The following is a 16,949-nucleotide window of genomic DNA, read 5'->3' as shown; positions in this document are numbered from 1 at the left end:
ATACAAATAGCAGATTGCCTTAATACGTCAGTGTCCACAGATAAGCCAAATAATTGTTCAAATCTGGGCATTGAAGGACAAATAAATTTTGAACCTAAATAATTTTTATGCCTTACATGTCCTTGTAAAAGAGGTGTTAATATTTGATAAAGTATTAATACTTTAATATAAAACTATAATTTCAGTGATCTGTACATTAAGCAGGATTTATTAAAAATACCTGAGTTTCATAAAATAGCTAACTGTGCTTGATTCATTAAACAAATTTAATTTCCAATTTATAGTGAATTTATTTATATATTTTTGTCAGATGCCTTGTCCTACTGGAGCAGACATCAGTACATGGTCCTCCACCAGCTTAGTGCCAGAGAAACACATCCACAGATACACTGGTCACATTCCCTCCAACCTCTTTACTCTGAATTACCAGCAGGACTGCACTCAGGCCTACCATTGGCTGATGGAGAACTTTCTTCAGCAAGAAGGTGAGCGTGCAGTCTGTGCCTTCATGTGTGGCAGAGTTGTTCTATCTGAAAATGTATCTTGAGATACATTGTGTCAAAAGACAAGTAAATTGTGCTTCTGATTTACCACTGCTCTATTCCACCTACATGGATTCCTGCTGTAACTGCCAGGCTGTAATGACAAGCTAATTAGTCAGAATGAAATCTTTCATCTTTCAGATGTGGGCTGGCCTCCTTCATCTATTTAGTGGATGATGTTAATATCAGGAGGGCTTTAGGATTAATCTTGCTCTCTAAAGGGAGCGAGGAAAAAGCCAGTGATACAAACAATGTCTTTGATTAGGCCTATTATATTTACTAATTACAGGGTCCTCTAATAACCTGGGAAGTAGCACAAATATAAGTGAGTGCAAATTATGTTGTCCGAATGCATACAATATCAGCGTGACATGATGGAAGGTTACATTTGTGCTGTAAGACACTGAATTTAAATTAATTATTTGTAATTGGTTAATTAAATTTTATATTTAGATAGAAATGTATTTAATTTCATCATAGAGCACTGGAATGGTGCATTAGTGATTTTATTTAAGTCATCCTCAAGTGCCTGTGGAGGGAGTGGGGGCAATATATATATATATATATATATATATATATATATATATATATATATATATATATATATATATATATATATATTAAAGTAGTCTTTTTCACAAATAGTGTTATTTATGTGATTAATAAATAATGATTAATAAATAAATAAATGATTTTACTATGATGAAATCTAAAATATATTCAGCTTCTCTAACTCTCTAAACAAACAACTTAACAGAAACCATTTTCTTACAGCATGAAGAAAACTATAATGATAATGATGATGATGATGATGATGATGATGATGATGATGATGATGATGTTAATACATTGTGATCATTAGCACTCACAATCTATGGATAATAATAATAATAATAATAATAATAATAATAATAATAATAATAATAATAGGGGGGCATGGTGGCTTAGTGGTTAGCACGTTCGCCTCACACCTCCAGGGTCGGGGTTCGATTCCCGCCTCCACCTTATGTGTGTGGAGTTTGCATGTTCTCCCCGTGCCGCGGGGGTTTCCTCCGGGTACTCCGGTTTCCTCCCCCGGTCCAAAGACATGCATGGTAGGTTGATTGGCATCTCTGGAAAAATTGTCCCTAGTGTGTGTGATTGCGTGAGTGAATGAGTGTGTGTGCCCTGCGATGGGTTGGCACTCTGTCCAGGGTGTATCCTGCCTTGATGCCCGATGACGCCTGAGATAGGCACAGGCTCCCCGTGACCCGAGGTAGTTCGGATAAGCAGTAGAAGATGAATGAATGAATGAATAATAATAATAATAATAATAATAATAATAATAATAATATCACTACATGCTGCCAACTGTACCATTGAACCTCAAGCGTCCACACCATATGGTTCACCTATATATTTTTTTAAGGCTTTGTCTCTGCTCCAGTAAAACACAATTTTGACTAATACGGCAATGATTATGTATTGGACAATATTGCTGAATCTGCTCTGATCAGTATCTTAGCAACTTTGCTGATAATCTGAAGTAGTAATCTGAACTACTGCTAAACTAGCACTGTTTCAGCACCCTGGACAGAGATCCTGCACTCTCTGATTTATTTATGGTCCAAAGTCCACTCTGCTGTACAGTCCAGTAGAGAGAGCTGTTCTTACTTCAACAGATATTTCTAATTAATACAAAACTTTACTTAGCTCATAATAAAAACAAGCCAAAAATGGCTCCCTATAGGAAACTTTTGTGAGCAAACCTGATACTGTACCTGTTGGAAATTTCTAAAATCAACAACTTAATTTTATTAGTACTTTTACTCTGAATGTATATCATAAAGTAACCTGTAATTGTGAATTGTTAGGGTGTCTTCTACTACTGTGCTGTTGAATTCTTGAATCTGAAGGTGTGGATTCATTTTCCAAAACATTATATTATCGAGTTCTTATGCATTATCTTTCCTATAGTAATCCATTATTTTTATAGAAACGGTTTATTAATGGAGACTTCTATGATGGAAGTTCTACATATCTAAAAGTAATAAAAAATGGATTATAAAAACATGTTGTTAGAATAAAAAAAACATGTATAGTGAAACCTTCTATGAAAAGAGATGCTGATTTGAATTGTTGGTCCTGTGATAAAGATAAAGTTACGCTTGTACATTTTCATTCTTAAGGTAACGCTGTAGTTTACGGGGACACCATTGATGTCTACACCTGTTTGGAGACACTGCTGAAATTAGGGGTAACAGGATCCCGCATCCATGTGGTGCACCAGAACCCAGCTGGATCTCCATCCTGTTTCCAAAACCTGACTGTGTATCAGGCAGTGAGGACGGCTCTAGAGGATCAGGATGTTTGGATCCATCACAACTGTCTGCTGGCTCAGATGAATGATGGACAGCACACTGAGCCACTCACATCTGTTTCATTTACCACAGATGGCCCACCCCTCAGACTGGAATGTGCGGTAAGTAATGTGCCATATCTTTTTCTTTCTTTCTTGATTTTAATGAAAATGGTTGAAATGATTTTCAACATGATTATTGAAGAAGTTGTGTCTCTGTTGAAAGTTTGTTATGTTCAGAGATGCATTAAGTACCATTTTAAGATTATTTTCTGAGCAACTCATCCAGATAATGAAAATCAGATGCATGTAGTTTACACCTCTGCTAGACTGATATAGGTATAGAAAATATAGACAGAATGGCACAACACAGTTTGAAAAATTGTCACTGATTTCTGGGCTGTTATGAATGCTATGCCACCCTGTGACACTACAAAAGCAGCAGGTATGGATAAATATCTTTTTCCTTTAAATGCTTCTCATATTAAAACTTTCCCTTTTCAGGTCTTCTTTAACTTCTCCCATAAAGGTGTGGACTTTGACTCCTTTAAGGCCATAAATAATGACTATCTGTTGTTTGATGGCCGGCTGGTAATCGACTCAACCTACCACACAAACGACTGCAAAATCCATGCTGCCGGACCTTTAACAAAGTTATCTCGCAGCCGCTATGCTGATCAGTGGTCCCACTCATTCTTTAACTCCAAGGAAGTGGGCCAGGAGCTGGCGTCCATGTTGCTGAACTTATTCGACCCAACACTGGAGCCACCAGCTAAACCTGCACCAGATGCTGGTCGTCTCATTCCCGTCTACAAGCAGCCTAAGATAACAGGCAAGTCCCTTTGGGAGCCAGTTTTAGACAATTGGACTATTAATATGTTGTTGTGGCAATCTGAAAAAGTGAAACCAGTCAAGAACCAGTCGACTTTAAATGTAACGTGTACAAACCACATACGTGAACAGCATACAGTTTTTAAATAATAATAATGCATTTTTTTTTTTACATCTGGTTTTATACTAGACTCAGATTTCCAGAACTTTCTGTCTATTTGCTTCTTTTCCCCTCCCTTTTTGTGGAATCGGAGAGTTATTCACCTGTTCATTTCTGTACAGAGTTGAGCTGTGAGCACAGATGATCCAGAGAAAGCTGGATGTGGTACCATTGTGGTTAAAGTGTTGGGCTACAGATAAGAAGGTTGTGAGTTCATATACTAGGTCCACCAAGCTGCTAATGCTGGGCCCTTGAGTAAGGCCCTTAACCCTCAATTGCTCAGTTGAATAAAAAAAATAGAGGAAAAAAAAAACAGATTAAATGTAAGTCGCTCTGGATAAGGGTTCCTGCCAACAATGCTGTAAATGTAAACAAGGTCATTGGAAGAGGATTTACTGACAAAGGAAGCCCTCACATTTGTCAGGCATCAATAGGTGGAGTTTCTTTGAGTTATTCAGCCTGGGTTGTAAATGTGCTATATTGTACTTATGGATCGCTGGGTGTATAGAAATTTGTTCTGGCAATGTATAATATAGATTTAATTACACTTACCTGCATTAGGTATTAATTGCTGTGCTATATGCCTGATATACTTGTATCATCACTATATGCTGTTATTTGAAACCAATAACTGGATCCTGACACCAAATGGCGTTGCATTTATAACAGAAGTTTTAACAATACATCCCAAAGTATGTTATTTTTCTTATATCATAGCAAATCTGCAATGCTAGCATGTTTCTTTATTAACCATTTACACATTACACAAGCAGGAACTTTTTTTCTCTCCCTTGAAGTAAATAAGACAAAATAATTTGAAAGTTGTCTGTGCTGGAGACTCTTTCCAAAATAATCTGTACATCCTTCCAAAAAAATGATAATATATAAAAATGTGTTCAATTATATTGTTTGTTTATAGCTAGTGAAACAAGTGATAATCATTTCTTGTTTCTGGACATACTACAGCATTAATGTGACTATAAACCGATTAAAAACTATGATGTGATTTATTTAATAAATGCACAAACCCAATTGCAATTTAGGACTGTACTGCACCATACCATCATTGATTATTTTCCTGTAAAAGCATTCCACATCATTGTTTATTCCTTGCTCTTATCATTATCATTAAATTACCATTCTTCATGTTAGATCCACGTGTGAATGGGTATCCTTCATAACAGCTTTAAAATGTGTCACAAAATGAATTATAGTTCATTTACCTTCTCTCATTGTGCTTTTTATTTACAGGTGCAAAGCTACCAGGTGGATACCATTATCTCCATGTCACAAAACCTTCAGGCTACACCTTATCTCCATCACTCAGCAGCGCTAAGGTATGTTTCATTATCAGGATAAGTGGATACGGAGCTGTGTATCCTGCAGACGTCTTTAACAATAACCTTTAATCCCGTTATACATACCCTGTGCTCAAATGACCTTTTGCAGTGTTTGTTTTGTTTGTAGTTCGTCTTTTGTGTCCGTTTAATAACCGCTGCTGGTGCTTCTGTGTGTTCGCATGTGGGTTTAGTGTATTTAATTCTGATGAGAGACACTAGCCGAAATAATATATATTTAGTATATAAAAATATGTAGTTATTATTTAAATGCAGATTAGTATTAGAGTATAATTATTATTAATTCAATTACATTTTTCATATAGTGCCTTTAAAGGTGGGGTCTCCGATTTTTGAAAGCCAATGTTGACATTTGAAATCACCAAAACAAACACGCCCCTAACCCAAATGGGTCCCACCCTTGTATTGATAGCTCCACCTACACATACATACGTAACCCAGGCAACTAATGGAAAGAAATGTGTCTTTATCATAGCTGAATGGAAGAACAATACGATTGCAGATAAACAAACAAGCAAAAAAGACACACAAGCATAATCATGTAGACGGCATATATTAGTTCTGTGAAACAAAGCAAAACCAACGTTACTCACCTATTGAGAAGGAAAAAAGCAACCTCGGCGTCTTAAGTAAAGTTGGCCGCATATTCACAGACTGGAGTTCCCAGAGTCAATAACTCTTGAGCTAAACGCTGTTACTAGCAAAACGCGGTTGTAGCTGCCTCTCTACATTACTATGATAGAAAAGAGGTGTTATTTGTGTAGTAACAGCGTTTAGCTCAGGAGTTATTGACTCTCGAAACTCCAATCTGTGAATATGTGGCCAACTTCCTGCTCCTTCAGTTCTCTCCAGCGCTGGAAAGCTGATCCTATATTAACACGGGTCCTACTTCTTGTCTTATCGTAAGCCTTTCTTCGCTTTCTTTCGTTATTTTTATCCTCCACGTCAATGTTAAAACCGCTTTCTGCTAATGTCACACATGCGCACTGAACACTCTCTCCGCCGCGTATTGACAAGACCCGCCCCTTTCTGCTCATTGACTATACGTTTGTTTTGATTTTTGTTTAGTTTTCGGCCCGACTCAGTTTTCTGAAGCATTTCTCAAAAATCGGAGACCCTACCTTTAACAATAGACCTTGTTGCATAGCAGCTTTATATGAATATAAAAATAAAAATTATAAAGTTTAAAAATTATGTTTAATTTTTTTTCCTAAATCAGTATCAAGCAAGTGTACAGTTGTCTAATGACTATATTGCTGGTTAGCAATTTTGGGAGACTGAATTTTGGCTACTATCTAATTTTGGCTACGAGTTTTCATGTTCTCCATCTTATTCTGGTTTTCCTCCTAGTACTCCAGTCTCCTCCGTGAGGCCATGAGCAAGGCATACGTGTTATTTGCTGTTTTACATTTCCAAATTGTCTATAGTGTATAGATGGGTGTGTGAGTGTTTGTGTGTTCACAATTGTGTCCTGTGGTGTCCCATCTTGTGCGCTGAGTCCCCTAGGACAGATTCCAAGTTCCCTGAGTAGGATAAGTGGGGTAGAAAATGGATAGAAAATGCAATTATATGTATAAAATAATATTTTGTGAAAACCGTTTGAACTGTTTGGTTGTTTGAAGTTCTTTCATTTTTGGGAGTGAGAAATGAACACAGGTAGGAATAAAAGTTGTGTGTAGGAATCGAAAGAAAGGTGTGTCATGAATCCAGAGTTGCATAAAAAAACAGCACCTTCTGTATGATGAATATCAATGTTCTGGCACAAGCATGTTGCCTAGCAATGTGTGAAACTTTCAACTCAACTGCACCAACATTATTTAACAAGCTCAACTCCACCACTATGCTATCTGAATCAGACTGATATGTAAAGACTATTTTTAAACATTCGTGCGTTTAAGCATTCATGCGTTAAAATGTATGCTTTAGATGACTTAAATGTACTGCGCTCATGACACTTCAACTGTTTTTCTTTATGTCGTAACGAGGTATGCAATGTAAGAATTTTCAAAACATGGAAATTCTTTCTATTATTAATAGCCTAAACAATTTACAGCCTCAAAGCTATCCGCTTTTTTAACGAACGTGTACCACATCGTTTTGTCATGTGACATTTACATTTATGGCACTTGGCAGACTCCCTGATCCAGAGACATGTATAAAAGTGCCATCAGTTTATACATCAGTACTGGTTCTGTGACTGGAAGCCTGATTGTGTTAGCTTTGGAGAGGTTTCATGAGCCCAGTAAGTCTAATCATATGTATTGAAAAACACAAAGATTATGCATGAAGTGGGAAAACTCGATATGTCACTCCATATTTTCACATTACTGAGATAATCTCAATTCACTTAGTCATGCATGAACACAAACATGATGACTTGCTAGTGTGAATGTTGTGTTAGACTGAAATGAGATTAAGGATCGGGTTTGTTCTTGTGTGTCCACCAGGGCCGGAGCATTGTGACAGGCAGTGTGGAGACAGGAAACTACTTCCAGCTGAGATTCAGTCAGTATAGCATAGTGGAAAGCATCACCTGTTTGTCCTTTAATCCACTTCCTGTCTCCAACTATGTTTGTCTGTACGGCAAACACCAGCTGCTGCTCAACCATCTGTATGCACGCTTTGACGAGGAACTGATCCACGACTTGTACAGGTTCTACATGCAATTCACGAGCATTACAATTCCACACAAACAATTCACATGCATTACAGGTTCCACACAAACACACACACACACACACACTTCACAAGCATTACAGGTTACAGACAAGCACACACACACACACATACACACACACTTCACAAGCATTACAGGTTACAGACAAGCACACAAACACACACACATACACACACTTCAAAAGCATTACAGGTTTCACACAAACACACACACACAAACACACATACACACACACACTTCACAAGCATAACAGCTTACAGACAAGCACACACACACACACACACACACACTTCACAAGCAGTACAGGTTCAACACAAGCACAAACACACACACACACCACACAAACATTACGCACAACATGTGTATTATTAAGTGTAAATTTGATACGAATTTCTTTAAAAAATTCAGGTTAACACAGGTTGTCACAGCTGTGACAATATCTTGCACCTTCTCAGAAACTTTCTTTACATATTTAAAAGCAAATAATGAAATGAAGTTTAAGATTAAGCCTGCATCCTGTGTAAAACTTTTCAGTCTCTTCTCAAACTGTTTCATAGACCATGGCTAAATTTATGCTTTAGTTTAATCCCAGATTAAGATCTTCTCTATTTACATGCTCAGTTTACCTTAATTGATTCTAGTTTCAAGTAATCTATTGTTAGCATTATATCAGTAATGCTCTTTCGAGACCACGTCATTAAGGTATTTCTGCTTTATGGGCCAAGCATCTTAAATCATATTATCATTGTCCCCTGTGGAGAGCAGGCCGTGCGCCACTCCGTGTCTGACTGCATGACCTCTGTTCTAATATTTTAACATCGGTGACCCTGGAGCATCAGTGCTATTGTTTGCCAGGTCTAATCTGTTTATGCAGGTGTCCAATCTGCTTTGCTGCATGGCCAGGAGACAAAGGAGGATCGTCCGGCCAGCCCGCACTCATCAGCCGTTCAGCCACTTATTAAATCTTGATCCTTCAGTGGCCTGAAAAGAAGCTGCTCTGAATGACATTACTGAAACTCACTGCACCTCCAGAACTGTTATGATAATTTATTGACCATGTTGTTACACAGATGCTACTAGACAAACAAGAGCAAAGATTCAAATGATGTTTTCTTTTGTTCTGCAGCTATTTCAGAGAGAGCTGGTGCATGGCTATATTTCAAGATCGCTTCGATGATTTCCAACAGGAAGTTCGACAGATCGTGACAGATGAGGTTAGCACAAGATGTTTGATGGTTGTGGAATGAAAGAAAGAAAGAAAATGAAATTTCTAAATGGAAAATCAACTTTGATTGAACTTTAGATGTCAGCCACTCAACTCAGAAGCACTTCAGATAAACGGAAAATAAAAGAGTGAATTATAAGCAGTGTAACTTTAACAGATTTAATACTAAGGAAAATATAGATTGCAAAATAAACTAAAATGTGGGTTTATTTATAGTATGTAATTCTTATAAACAATGTATGATTTCATGATTAAAGTTCTAATTATTAATTATTTATAACACAAATGTTCTTCTTTACATTAATAATAACGCATGTAGGGCAAAAAATACAAAGACAAAAAAAGAATTATCTTCAGTCATGATTTATTTTGTTGTCAAATTTCAATTTGTTCATCGTTTTACCTGCAGTGCCTTATGCTCCATCCCTATTTTCATCTCTACCTAACGAGAGCAATATAGCGTAGTTTTAGTCTTTTGGTCTGTCCAACTCTCTCAATCTGTACACTGTGTTCAAACAGATCAGCTCCCAAAGCTTCGCCTTTCATGTGAATACTGTCGGATTTCTTAGCACTGAATAATGGTGCAGAAAAAAATAGTGGTACAGAAGTAGATGTGGCTGCTAAGTTGTTAACATGTTGGACTTTTGATTGAGAATTTGTGAGTTTGAATCCCACTATTACGGAAATGCAACTCTTGGGTCATTGAGCAATGCCATTAACGCTTAACTGCTCAGAAATTAGATAAATGTAAGGTTCTTTGGATAAGTGTGTCTGCCAAATGCCATCATTTTTTGTTTTTAGGAGCTAAATATAAAAACCCAACCCTTTATTTATTTCTTGTGTACAAGATTGTTCGAATTTGCCTCCATTGTATCAACAATCGCAAAATCTCTAAGTTTACTACAGCATTTTAATTCAGTTTTATTTGTTTAGCACTTTTATGGACATTGGCTCAAAGCAGCTTTAAATGACATAAGAAATGTAGTACAAAAAGTGATTATAAATTATTAAAACACCTGAAGCTGGCATAGTATCTGGATGCCTCGGAATGGGTAGAAAAAGAGAAGCAAGTGGAGCGGAATTGGAGCGGCTGCTGTTTATAATACTAACCAGCACTAGATGATCATGTTTATTTGATCAGATCTACAGTGGTATGCGGTTATGGGATGTATTATGTGTATGCCTGGGTAAAGAGATATGCCTTTAATCTACATTTAGACTGAGAGAGTGCGTCTGAGCCCTAAACACTGTCAGGAAGGCTATTCCAAAGTTTGGGAGCTAAATTTGCAACCACCTTTAGTATACTTTGATATTCTGGGTACTACACAGAATACCTTGAAAGACTGTTGTAAATATATCTATAGTTCTGCTTCCATCAGTCCTAGACTTAAGTTCAATTTACTTTCAGATATAGTTTCAGATAATTTCAGATACACACACACAGTATATGTATGTATATATATATATATATATATATATATATATATATATATATATATATATATATATATATATATTTGTTTATTTTTGGCCATCAAATGCTAAAACTGTAAACTGATTTTATACATTCATTTCATTCTCAGCTCAACAGTGATTCGAGATCCATCACAGAACTCATGGAGATGGCCAGTGACAGCACAATTCCTGTAGATCAGCGTGAACAAACTGTAGAACTGGGCAACGTAAAGGAAAGTGTTTTGGAGTACTTAGAGTTCAATCAATACCATCTCCCCATGTATGCACAACCTGAACAGTACTAACTTTAATAAGCACATGATAAGCATAGCTTCAATGTAAGACAAACTATTTTCATAAAATACATTAAAAATTGAATCTAACAGGAAAAACTGAAACTATTCCTGCGGTTGGTTTTTTTAAATCATTCATGGATCTGACGTATGTTCAGTACATTACTGAAGTAAATAGTGGCATAATTATTTAATATAGGCTAATTAAAGATGGAAAAGCAAAAGTAATTCCTAATCAAATGCATCTCTTTAGCTTTTATTTGCTGAGTTATTAATTACAGTGGAATTATTTAAGGTAAAGCGCAGTGTGACTCCTCTACATGGCCACAAAAGGCCAGGGTGGATTTGCAGAGCTTTAGAGAGTCACTGCCAGCTGTATGGTAATGTGACACAAAGCTCCAGTGCCTTCAACATGCACACACAGACACACTCACACACACACACGCACACAAACGTCTGCAGCCGTATGAGCCGTCATGTCACAGATAACAGCAAATGTGAAACTTTGAGCTGTGAGTGAGTAAACATCACCTGTAAGATTTTCACCGTTTTTTTCAGTAGCTCCAGTCAGCTACAGTAACTAAATTACATTACAAGCTTGTAAATGTGAAGTAACCTCATCATCTGAAACACAAACAGCTTCACAGCAAATCCTGTACTGTATCAAAGACGAAGATAAAAGATCATATACAGCTAAAAAATACATTCTGGCTGCATTGAGACAAGCACGGATTTTTGTTTCTGCTAATACATTTCCAAATACTGTAATGTTTAGATACTAAAATATTTGTATTTAAACTGACTGAGAAGGAAGGAAGGAAGGAAGGAAGGAAGTTCTCTGTCTAATTTCCATCTATTGTATATTTAAATTTTCATCTAAACTAAATTTCTATTCAGATTTAAGATAGAAAGAAAGAAAGAAAGAAAGAAAGAAAGAAAGAAAGAAAGACCATAATTTTATACTAAACTGTTGTTTTTTAACAGACAGACGCCGCATCAACTTTATTTAGAAGAAAAGCACAGAAGCATTGTCTACCAAATTTTTGTTTCAGTTACTAAAAATTATATTTCTAAATTCTGAGGTTTAGGAAGAAAGAAAGAAAGAAAGAAAGAAAGAAAGAAAGAAAGAAAGAAAGAAAGAAAGAAAGAAAGAAAGAAAGAAAGACACTATGATACTCAGTGTAAAGAAAGACAGAGGAAAGTAGCTCCATGTCAATGTATGCATTTGTTCACAGATGCACACAGATGAGCCCGGTGTGTGTGTGTGTGTGTGTGTGTGTGTGTGTGTGTGTGTGTGTGTGTGTGTGTGTGTGTGTGTGTGTGTGTGTGTGTGTGTGGTGTTAGATAAGCTGTTAGTGTATTCCGCCTGCAGGTGTTTATTCAGCGCTGTGCACTATGGTACTGAAAGTGGATGGTATCTTAAAGCAGATACATGATACATTCAGCCACGACACTATGCGTTACTCCAGCATCTTAACAGGACCCAGTGTACTTCGATGATATTTTTGACTTTCCTCTTGCACTACAAGATTCAAATGCTGCTGGAATGATCGGACCCCCAACCCGAAACGTCTCTCTCTCTCTCTCTCTCTCTCTCTCTCTCTCTCTCTCTCTCTCTCTCTCCTCCCCTCCCACTCACCTATCCACAGGGATCTCGTGCTCCATCTGATTGGCTGGGAGGGGGACGTCGCTTTCATCGTTTCGGCTTAAAAACAGTGCAGCTATGCCTTGGTGATGAAAAGAGGCAGCTCGCGGAAATAGAGGCGGAGGGTGGGGACCGCTCACTGTACAACGGAAACGCCTTAAACAAAAAACATCCCGCGCGCACTGAGACGAGTTCAGTGACACCTGACATTAGAAAGTGCCTTCCTTTCGTTTGCGAAGATGCCCAGAGGATTTTTAGTCAAGAGAAACAGGAAAGCGACGCCGGTGTCTTACCGGATCCGCGCGGAGCACGAGGAAGAACAGGAGCGCGAGCAGATACAGCGACCGGGCGATGCGCCTAAATCAGCATCTGCGTCGTTAGCATTAGTTGCATCAGCAACACCGCGCGCGGACAGTCTGAGCCACGCTCCCAAACCGGTACGTTTTGGAAACCCAGAAATGGTGTGCCAATCCATGTACAGCCCCACGCGTCCTGTGAGCCGAGAGCACGAGCGCGTGTCGCTCGAGCGCCGTTTCGACCTCGGCTCGCCCGTCTCGGCGGAGTCGTTCCCTACGCTCAGCTCCTTCGAAGCTCAGCAGCACCACGCGTGCGCTCCCGTGGACCTAAAGATCGGCACAAGCAACAGCAATCGGATCGCGAGCAAACGAGCAGCACCTGAGCACGAGCGCAAGAGCAAACCGGCGCCCAAAAAAACCAAAGCGATCAGGAAGTTGCAGTTCGAGGACGAGGTCACGACCTCACCGGTCCTCGGGCTGAGGATCAAAGAGGGCCCGGTTGAGCAGAAGCCGAGTGCTCGCTCCGGCGTTGACAAACCGCTTGGCGAGTTCGTGTGCCGGTTGTGTGGGGAGGCGTACGCGGACCCGTTCGCCCTGGCTCAGCATAGGTGCTCGCGCATTGTGCGCGTCGAGTACAGGTGTCCCGAGTGCGACAAGGCGTTCAGCTGCCCCGCCAATCTAGCCTCTCACCGGCGCTGGCACAAACCCAAGCAGCTGAACGTGACGGGAAACGATGGCACTGACAAGAAACCCCGTACGCCGGACGACACGAATAAGGATGTGCAAGGTGAGCTCGAGCGAGATCGCGACACGCCCAGTCCTGGAGCCTCCGAGTCGGGTTCAGGCTCCGACTCAGACGGCATGTATGAGTGCCAGCGCTGTGCAAGGAAGTTCAAACGCCAGGCTTATCTGAAGAAACACGTCCTGACACATCACGGTCCGCTGAGCGCAAGTCGTGAAAGTCACGCGCCGTTACAAGAAAACGAGGCGAAACGGCTAGAGCATGCGCAGGTGCCGGTGCAGGCGCCGCTGGACTTGAGCGCATGTCCCGTGTGCGGGGAGACTTTCCCAAGTCGCGTGGCGCAGGAGAGGCACGTCCGTGTGCAGCACGCGTCTCACGTGTATCCGTGCAAGCACTGTCCGGCCGCTTTCTACAGCTCCCCAGCGCTCACGCGCCACATCAACAAGTGCCACCCTTCAGAAAACCGGCAGGTGATTCTGCTGCAGGTGCCCGTGCGGCCCGCCTGCTGAAGAACCCGCGTGCCTTTAAACATTAAACTCGGCGGCGCGTGCAGGGGAACCGACACAACTATAGAGCCTCGCTCTTGACATATACAAGATCGTAGTTTATCAGAATGAAGTGCACAGCGAAAATATTAGGTGTTCAGTTAACACAGACTGAGGTGCAGTGCGGAATTAACACATAGGCAGTGAAGACTTTATTTAACACTTCCGTCACTTAATCATTGTGGTCATTGCGCATGCATATTCCTAAGAAAGTAAGTTTACTTAGAATTCGTATTCAATTCTACAATTTCTAATTCACTGTGAGTGAGAACAGGTTTGGGTTAATACAGTAGTGTTGGTTAATACAACACTGTATCAGTTCACTTATTGTTAATGAAACACTGCAGGTGGTCGAGAGCTGGGAGAAGATCGAGACCCTAAACAATCTTTAAGCATAATTTAACTCAACTGAACTTATTTATTTACTTATTTATTCATTTATTTATTTTTCTTTATTTATATATTCCATTCAACAGTAAATCAACAAGCAAATAAATAGTAAACAATGTGAGTGCAATAAAAGAAGTAGAAGAAATTATATGAAAATTCACAATAAAACAGAGATAATAATAATAATAAATTAAAAAAAAAATTTAACAGCTAAAATGCTCTAGTATCTAAATGAAGTGATTACTAGATTAGTATTTTCTGCAGTCTTATCTCTGGCTGTGGATTTTTTTTTTTAGGATCACTACTCATTACTCACATCCAAAGCCCTTAATAAACTATATGGGTTATATTATGTAATCTTTGAGCTTGCTTTATAGTAAACACAAAGGATCGCACCTTGCAATTAGGGTGTTGTGCAGGTGCAAAAAAGTGATTAAAGATTCGTCATTTCAGATTCCTTAGCAGCGATGGGTCAGGTTTGGTCAAAAACCTGGGCCCTGAAACCCCTCCTGAAACCCCGCCTCCTTTTTCTCAGAACCCTCACTGGTCAGTGTTGATTCAACGCATTGGTTTTCGCTGTGCGCTCTTAGACTGTTATCTTATTTTTGTAGAATTTCTGCACACATTCTTTGCTGTGTTAGCTCATTTAGACCTAAGAAACTGATAATCCTGGCTGTGCCGTTACTGAAAATGCCTTCTGAATCACAGGAATGGAAATCTACCTATATGACTTTAGCTTTAATCTAGCTTGTGGATCTGTGGACTTTGGACTTTAGCTTTTGTTCTAAGACCTTAATAATGATATTAATAATAATGATGATAAAAGGGTTTTAGCCTTCTAGTGTAGCCAGAAATGCCTTGAAATAGTTCACACACATTCTGCTGTAAAACTGCCTTAATCGTGTAAATGTGGGGTGACTGAAATGTCTTATTTATCCTTTAAATGGTATGCTTCTTATTTTTATATCATTCCAATGTGTGTATATGTTCACACTGACTTTATTTATCTATGTATTTATTTATTGCAAATGTTTTATTTAAATTATTTCAATGTCTGAATTAGGCTAGACACTTTGAAACGGCCAAATGTTTAATTTAATTGATTTAATCTCAATCAATGCAACAGTAAGAAGGCAAAAAAAAAAGTAGCCTATAGGGGTCGCAAGACTGTTTTTCCCACCATTGTTAGGTAGCCTTACAATAATTAGCCTATTCCCTATAGGCCGATTAGTTTGGAGAATCATTCCGTCAGTGCTTGTGTGTTTCTGCAGTATTGCTATGTGTCCAAATAACGTTAATGACAATAAAACAATCAAAAAAATTAAACAAAATCCACTCGAGTTGTATTATGGATCCCGTGTCTGTGTGGGAAATTATGTAAAAAGTATAAAATTTAGGTTGCAGAAGAACCTTTCAAAGGCTTTTTATTCTTAAAAAATTAAATAACCATCCACTTAATAAAAAAAGGGTAATAAAAATGATACATAATAGAAAATGTTCATCTTAAATTGCATTAGTGCTGAATTCTGAAGGCACTGATTCATTTTCTTCAACAGCATCTTCAATCATTTATTTTCTTTTTCATGTGATAATTTCAATGTCAACACTTCTATAGTAACGTAACTTACACTTCTATTTAAAAAAGTCTACAATCATTGATAAGGTGAAGTGCTCTGGAAGGAGAAGTTTATTTAAGGGTCTCCTGTGTACGCTGGCTGTATATTTTCCACTATAGGAGAGTCAGGCTGATTAGATGTAACTACAGTATAAACGTAGTGTTCATACAATAAGGAAAAAGTGTAATTGATGGAAAGAGGAAAAACATGCACTGGAACTTGCGGTTATTGGAAAAATACTCAGCATGAGACTGAGTGAAATCTAGCATCGCTACAGCTGCTTTGGATGCCTTGACCTAAAAAAATGAGAGCGATCCAACAGTCATTTTAGCTTATTTAGCACTCTCAGCTTGACCATAAATGACTCTTAAATGAAAGAGGGGAAAACTATGGATTTAAAACTATTCAGATGCTGTAACTACTAAATGTTTCACTTTTCTCTCTTTCATTGTATTTTAATGTATATTGTTTGCAAACAGCCAACCTACTAGGAAGCAAAGAAAATAAGCTCACAACCATTCCATCCTAACAACCCCATGTTTCTCCTGCAAATGTGTAGAAATAGTGATCAAAATACACTTCTTTGTATTGTGATGTCATGACTAAAATGCTAATTCAAATCTGAATTCTGAATCTTCCAGTTTAGTCACACACTTCTGTTCTTTGTATAAACTATAATTGGTTTCAATTCTAAAAATTGTTTTAAAAAAAAAAATACATCAAGTGAAAGCATCTGGTGAGTGAATGAAGGTAAATACAAAGACCTATCACTGAAAAAAAGGATATTTACAAGTAAAAATGTCATTTTAGTCAAATGTACGAAGCGTCCTTTTATA

General features: G+C 38.4%; 2 protein-coding genes across 2 annotated transcripts in view; both read left to right on the top strand.

Moving 5' to 3' along the window:
* The window catches only part of cfap61 (cilia and flagella associated protein 61), a 39,186-nt gene extending 28,295 nt beyond the window's left edge, over positions 1–10,891 (top strand). Inside the window, exons 19-25 of the mRNA XM_060865100.1 lie at positions 311–485; positions 2,711–3,003; positions 3,385–3,712; positions 5,123–5,208; positions 7,677–7,882; positions 9,033–9,120; positions 10,715–10,891. Of these exons, the coding sequence (XP_060721083.1) occupies positions 311–485; positions 2,711–3,003; positions 3,385–3,712; positions 5,123–5,208; positions 7,677–7,882; positions 9,033–9,120; positions 10,715–10,891 (1,353 nt within the window). The remainder of the gene's footprint in view (positions 1–310; positions 486–2,710; positions 3,004–3,384; positions 3,713–5,122; positions 5,209–7,676; positions 7,883–9,032; positions 9,121–10,714) is intronic.
* A 1,659-nt stretch (positions 10,892–12,550) lies between these two features.
* Positions 12,551–15,828, top strand: insm1a (insulinoma-associated 1a). Its single transcript, XM_060866275.1, has one exon. The coding sequence runs from the start codon at positions 12,764–12,766 to the stop codon at positions 14,069–14,071; it is 1,308 nt and encodes a 435-aa protein (XP_060722258.1). The 5' UTR covers positions 12,551–12,763; the 3' UTR covers positions 14,072–15,828.
* Positions 15,829–16,949: the final 1,121 nt, after the last annotated feature.

The sequence above is a fragment of the Tachysurus vachellii genome, chromosome 3, assembly GCF_030014155.1.
Source record: "Tachysurus vachellii isolate PV-2020 chromosome 3, HZAU_Pvac_v1, whole genome shotgun sequence".
Classification (NCBI taxonomy): Eukaryota; Metazoa; Chordata; class Actinopteri; order Siluriformes; family Bagridae; genus Tachysurus; species Tachysurus vachellii.
Note: the sequence above shows the minus strand (reverse complement) of the source record. Positions and strands in the feature narration are given on the sequence as shown.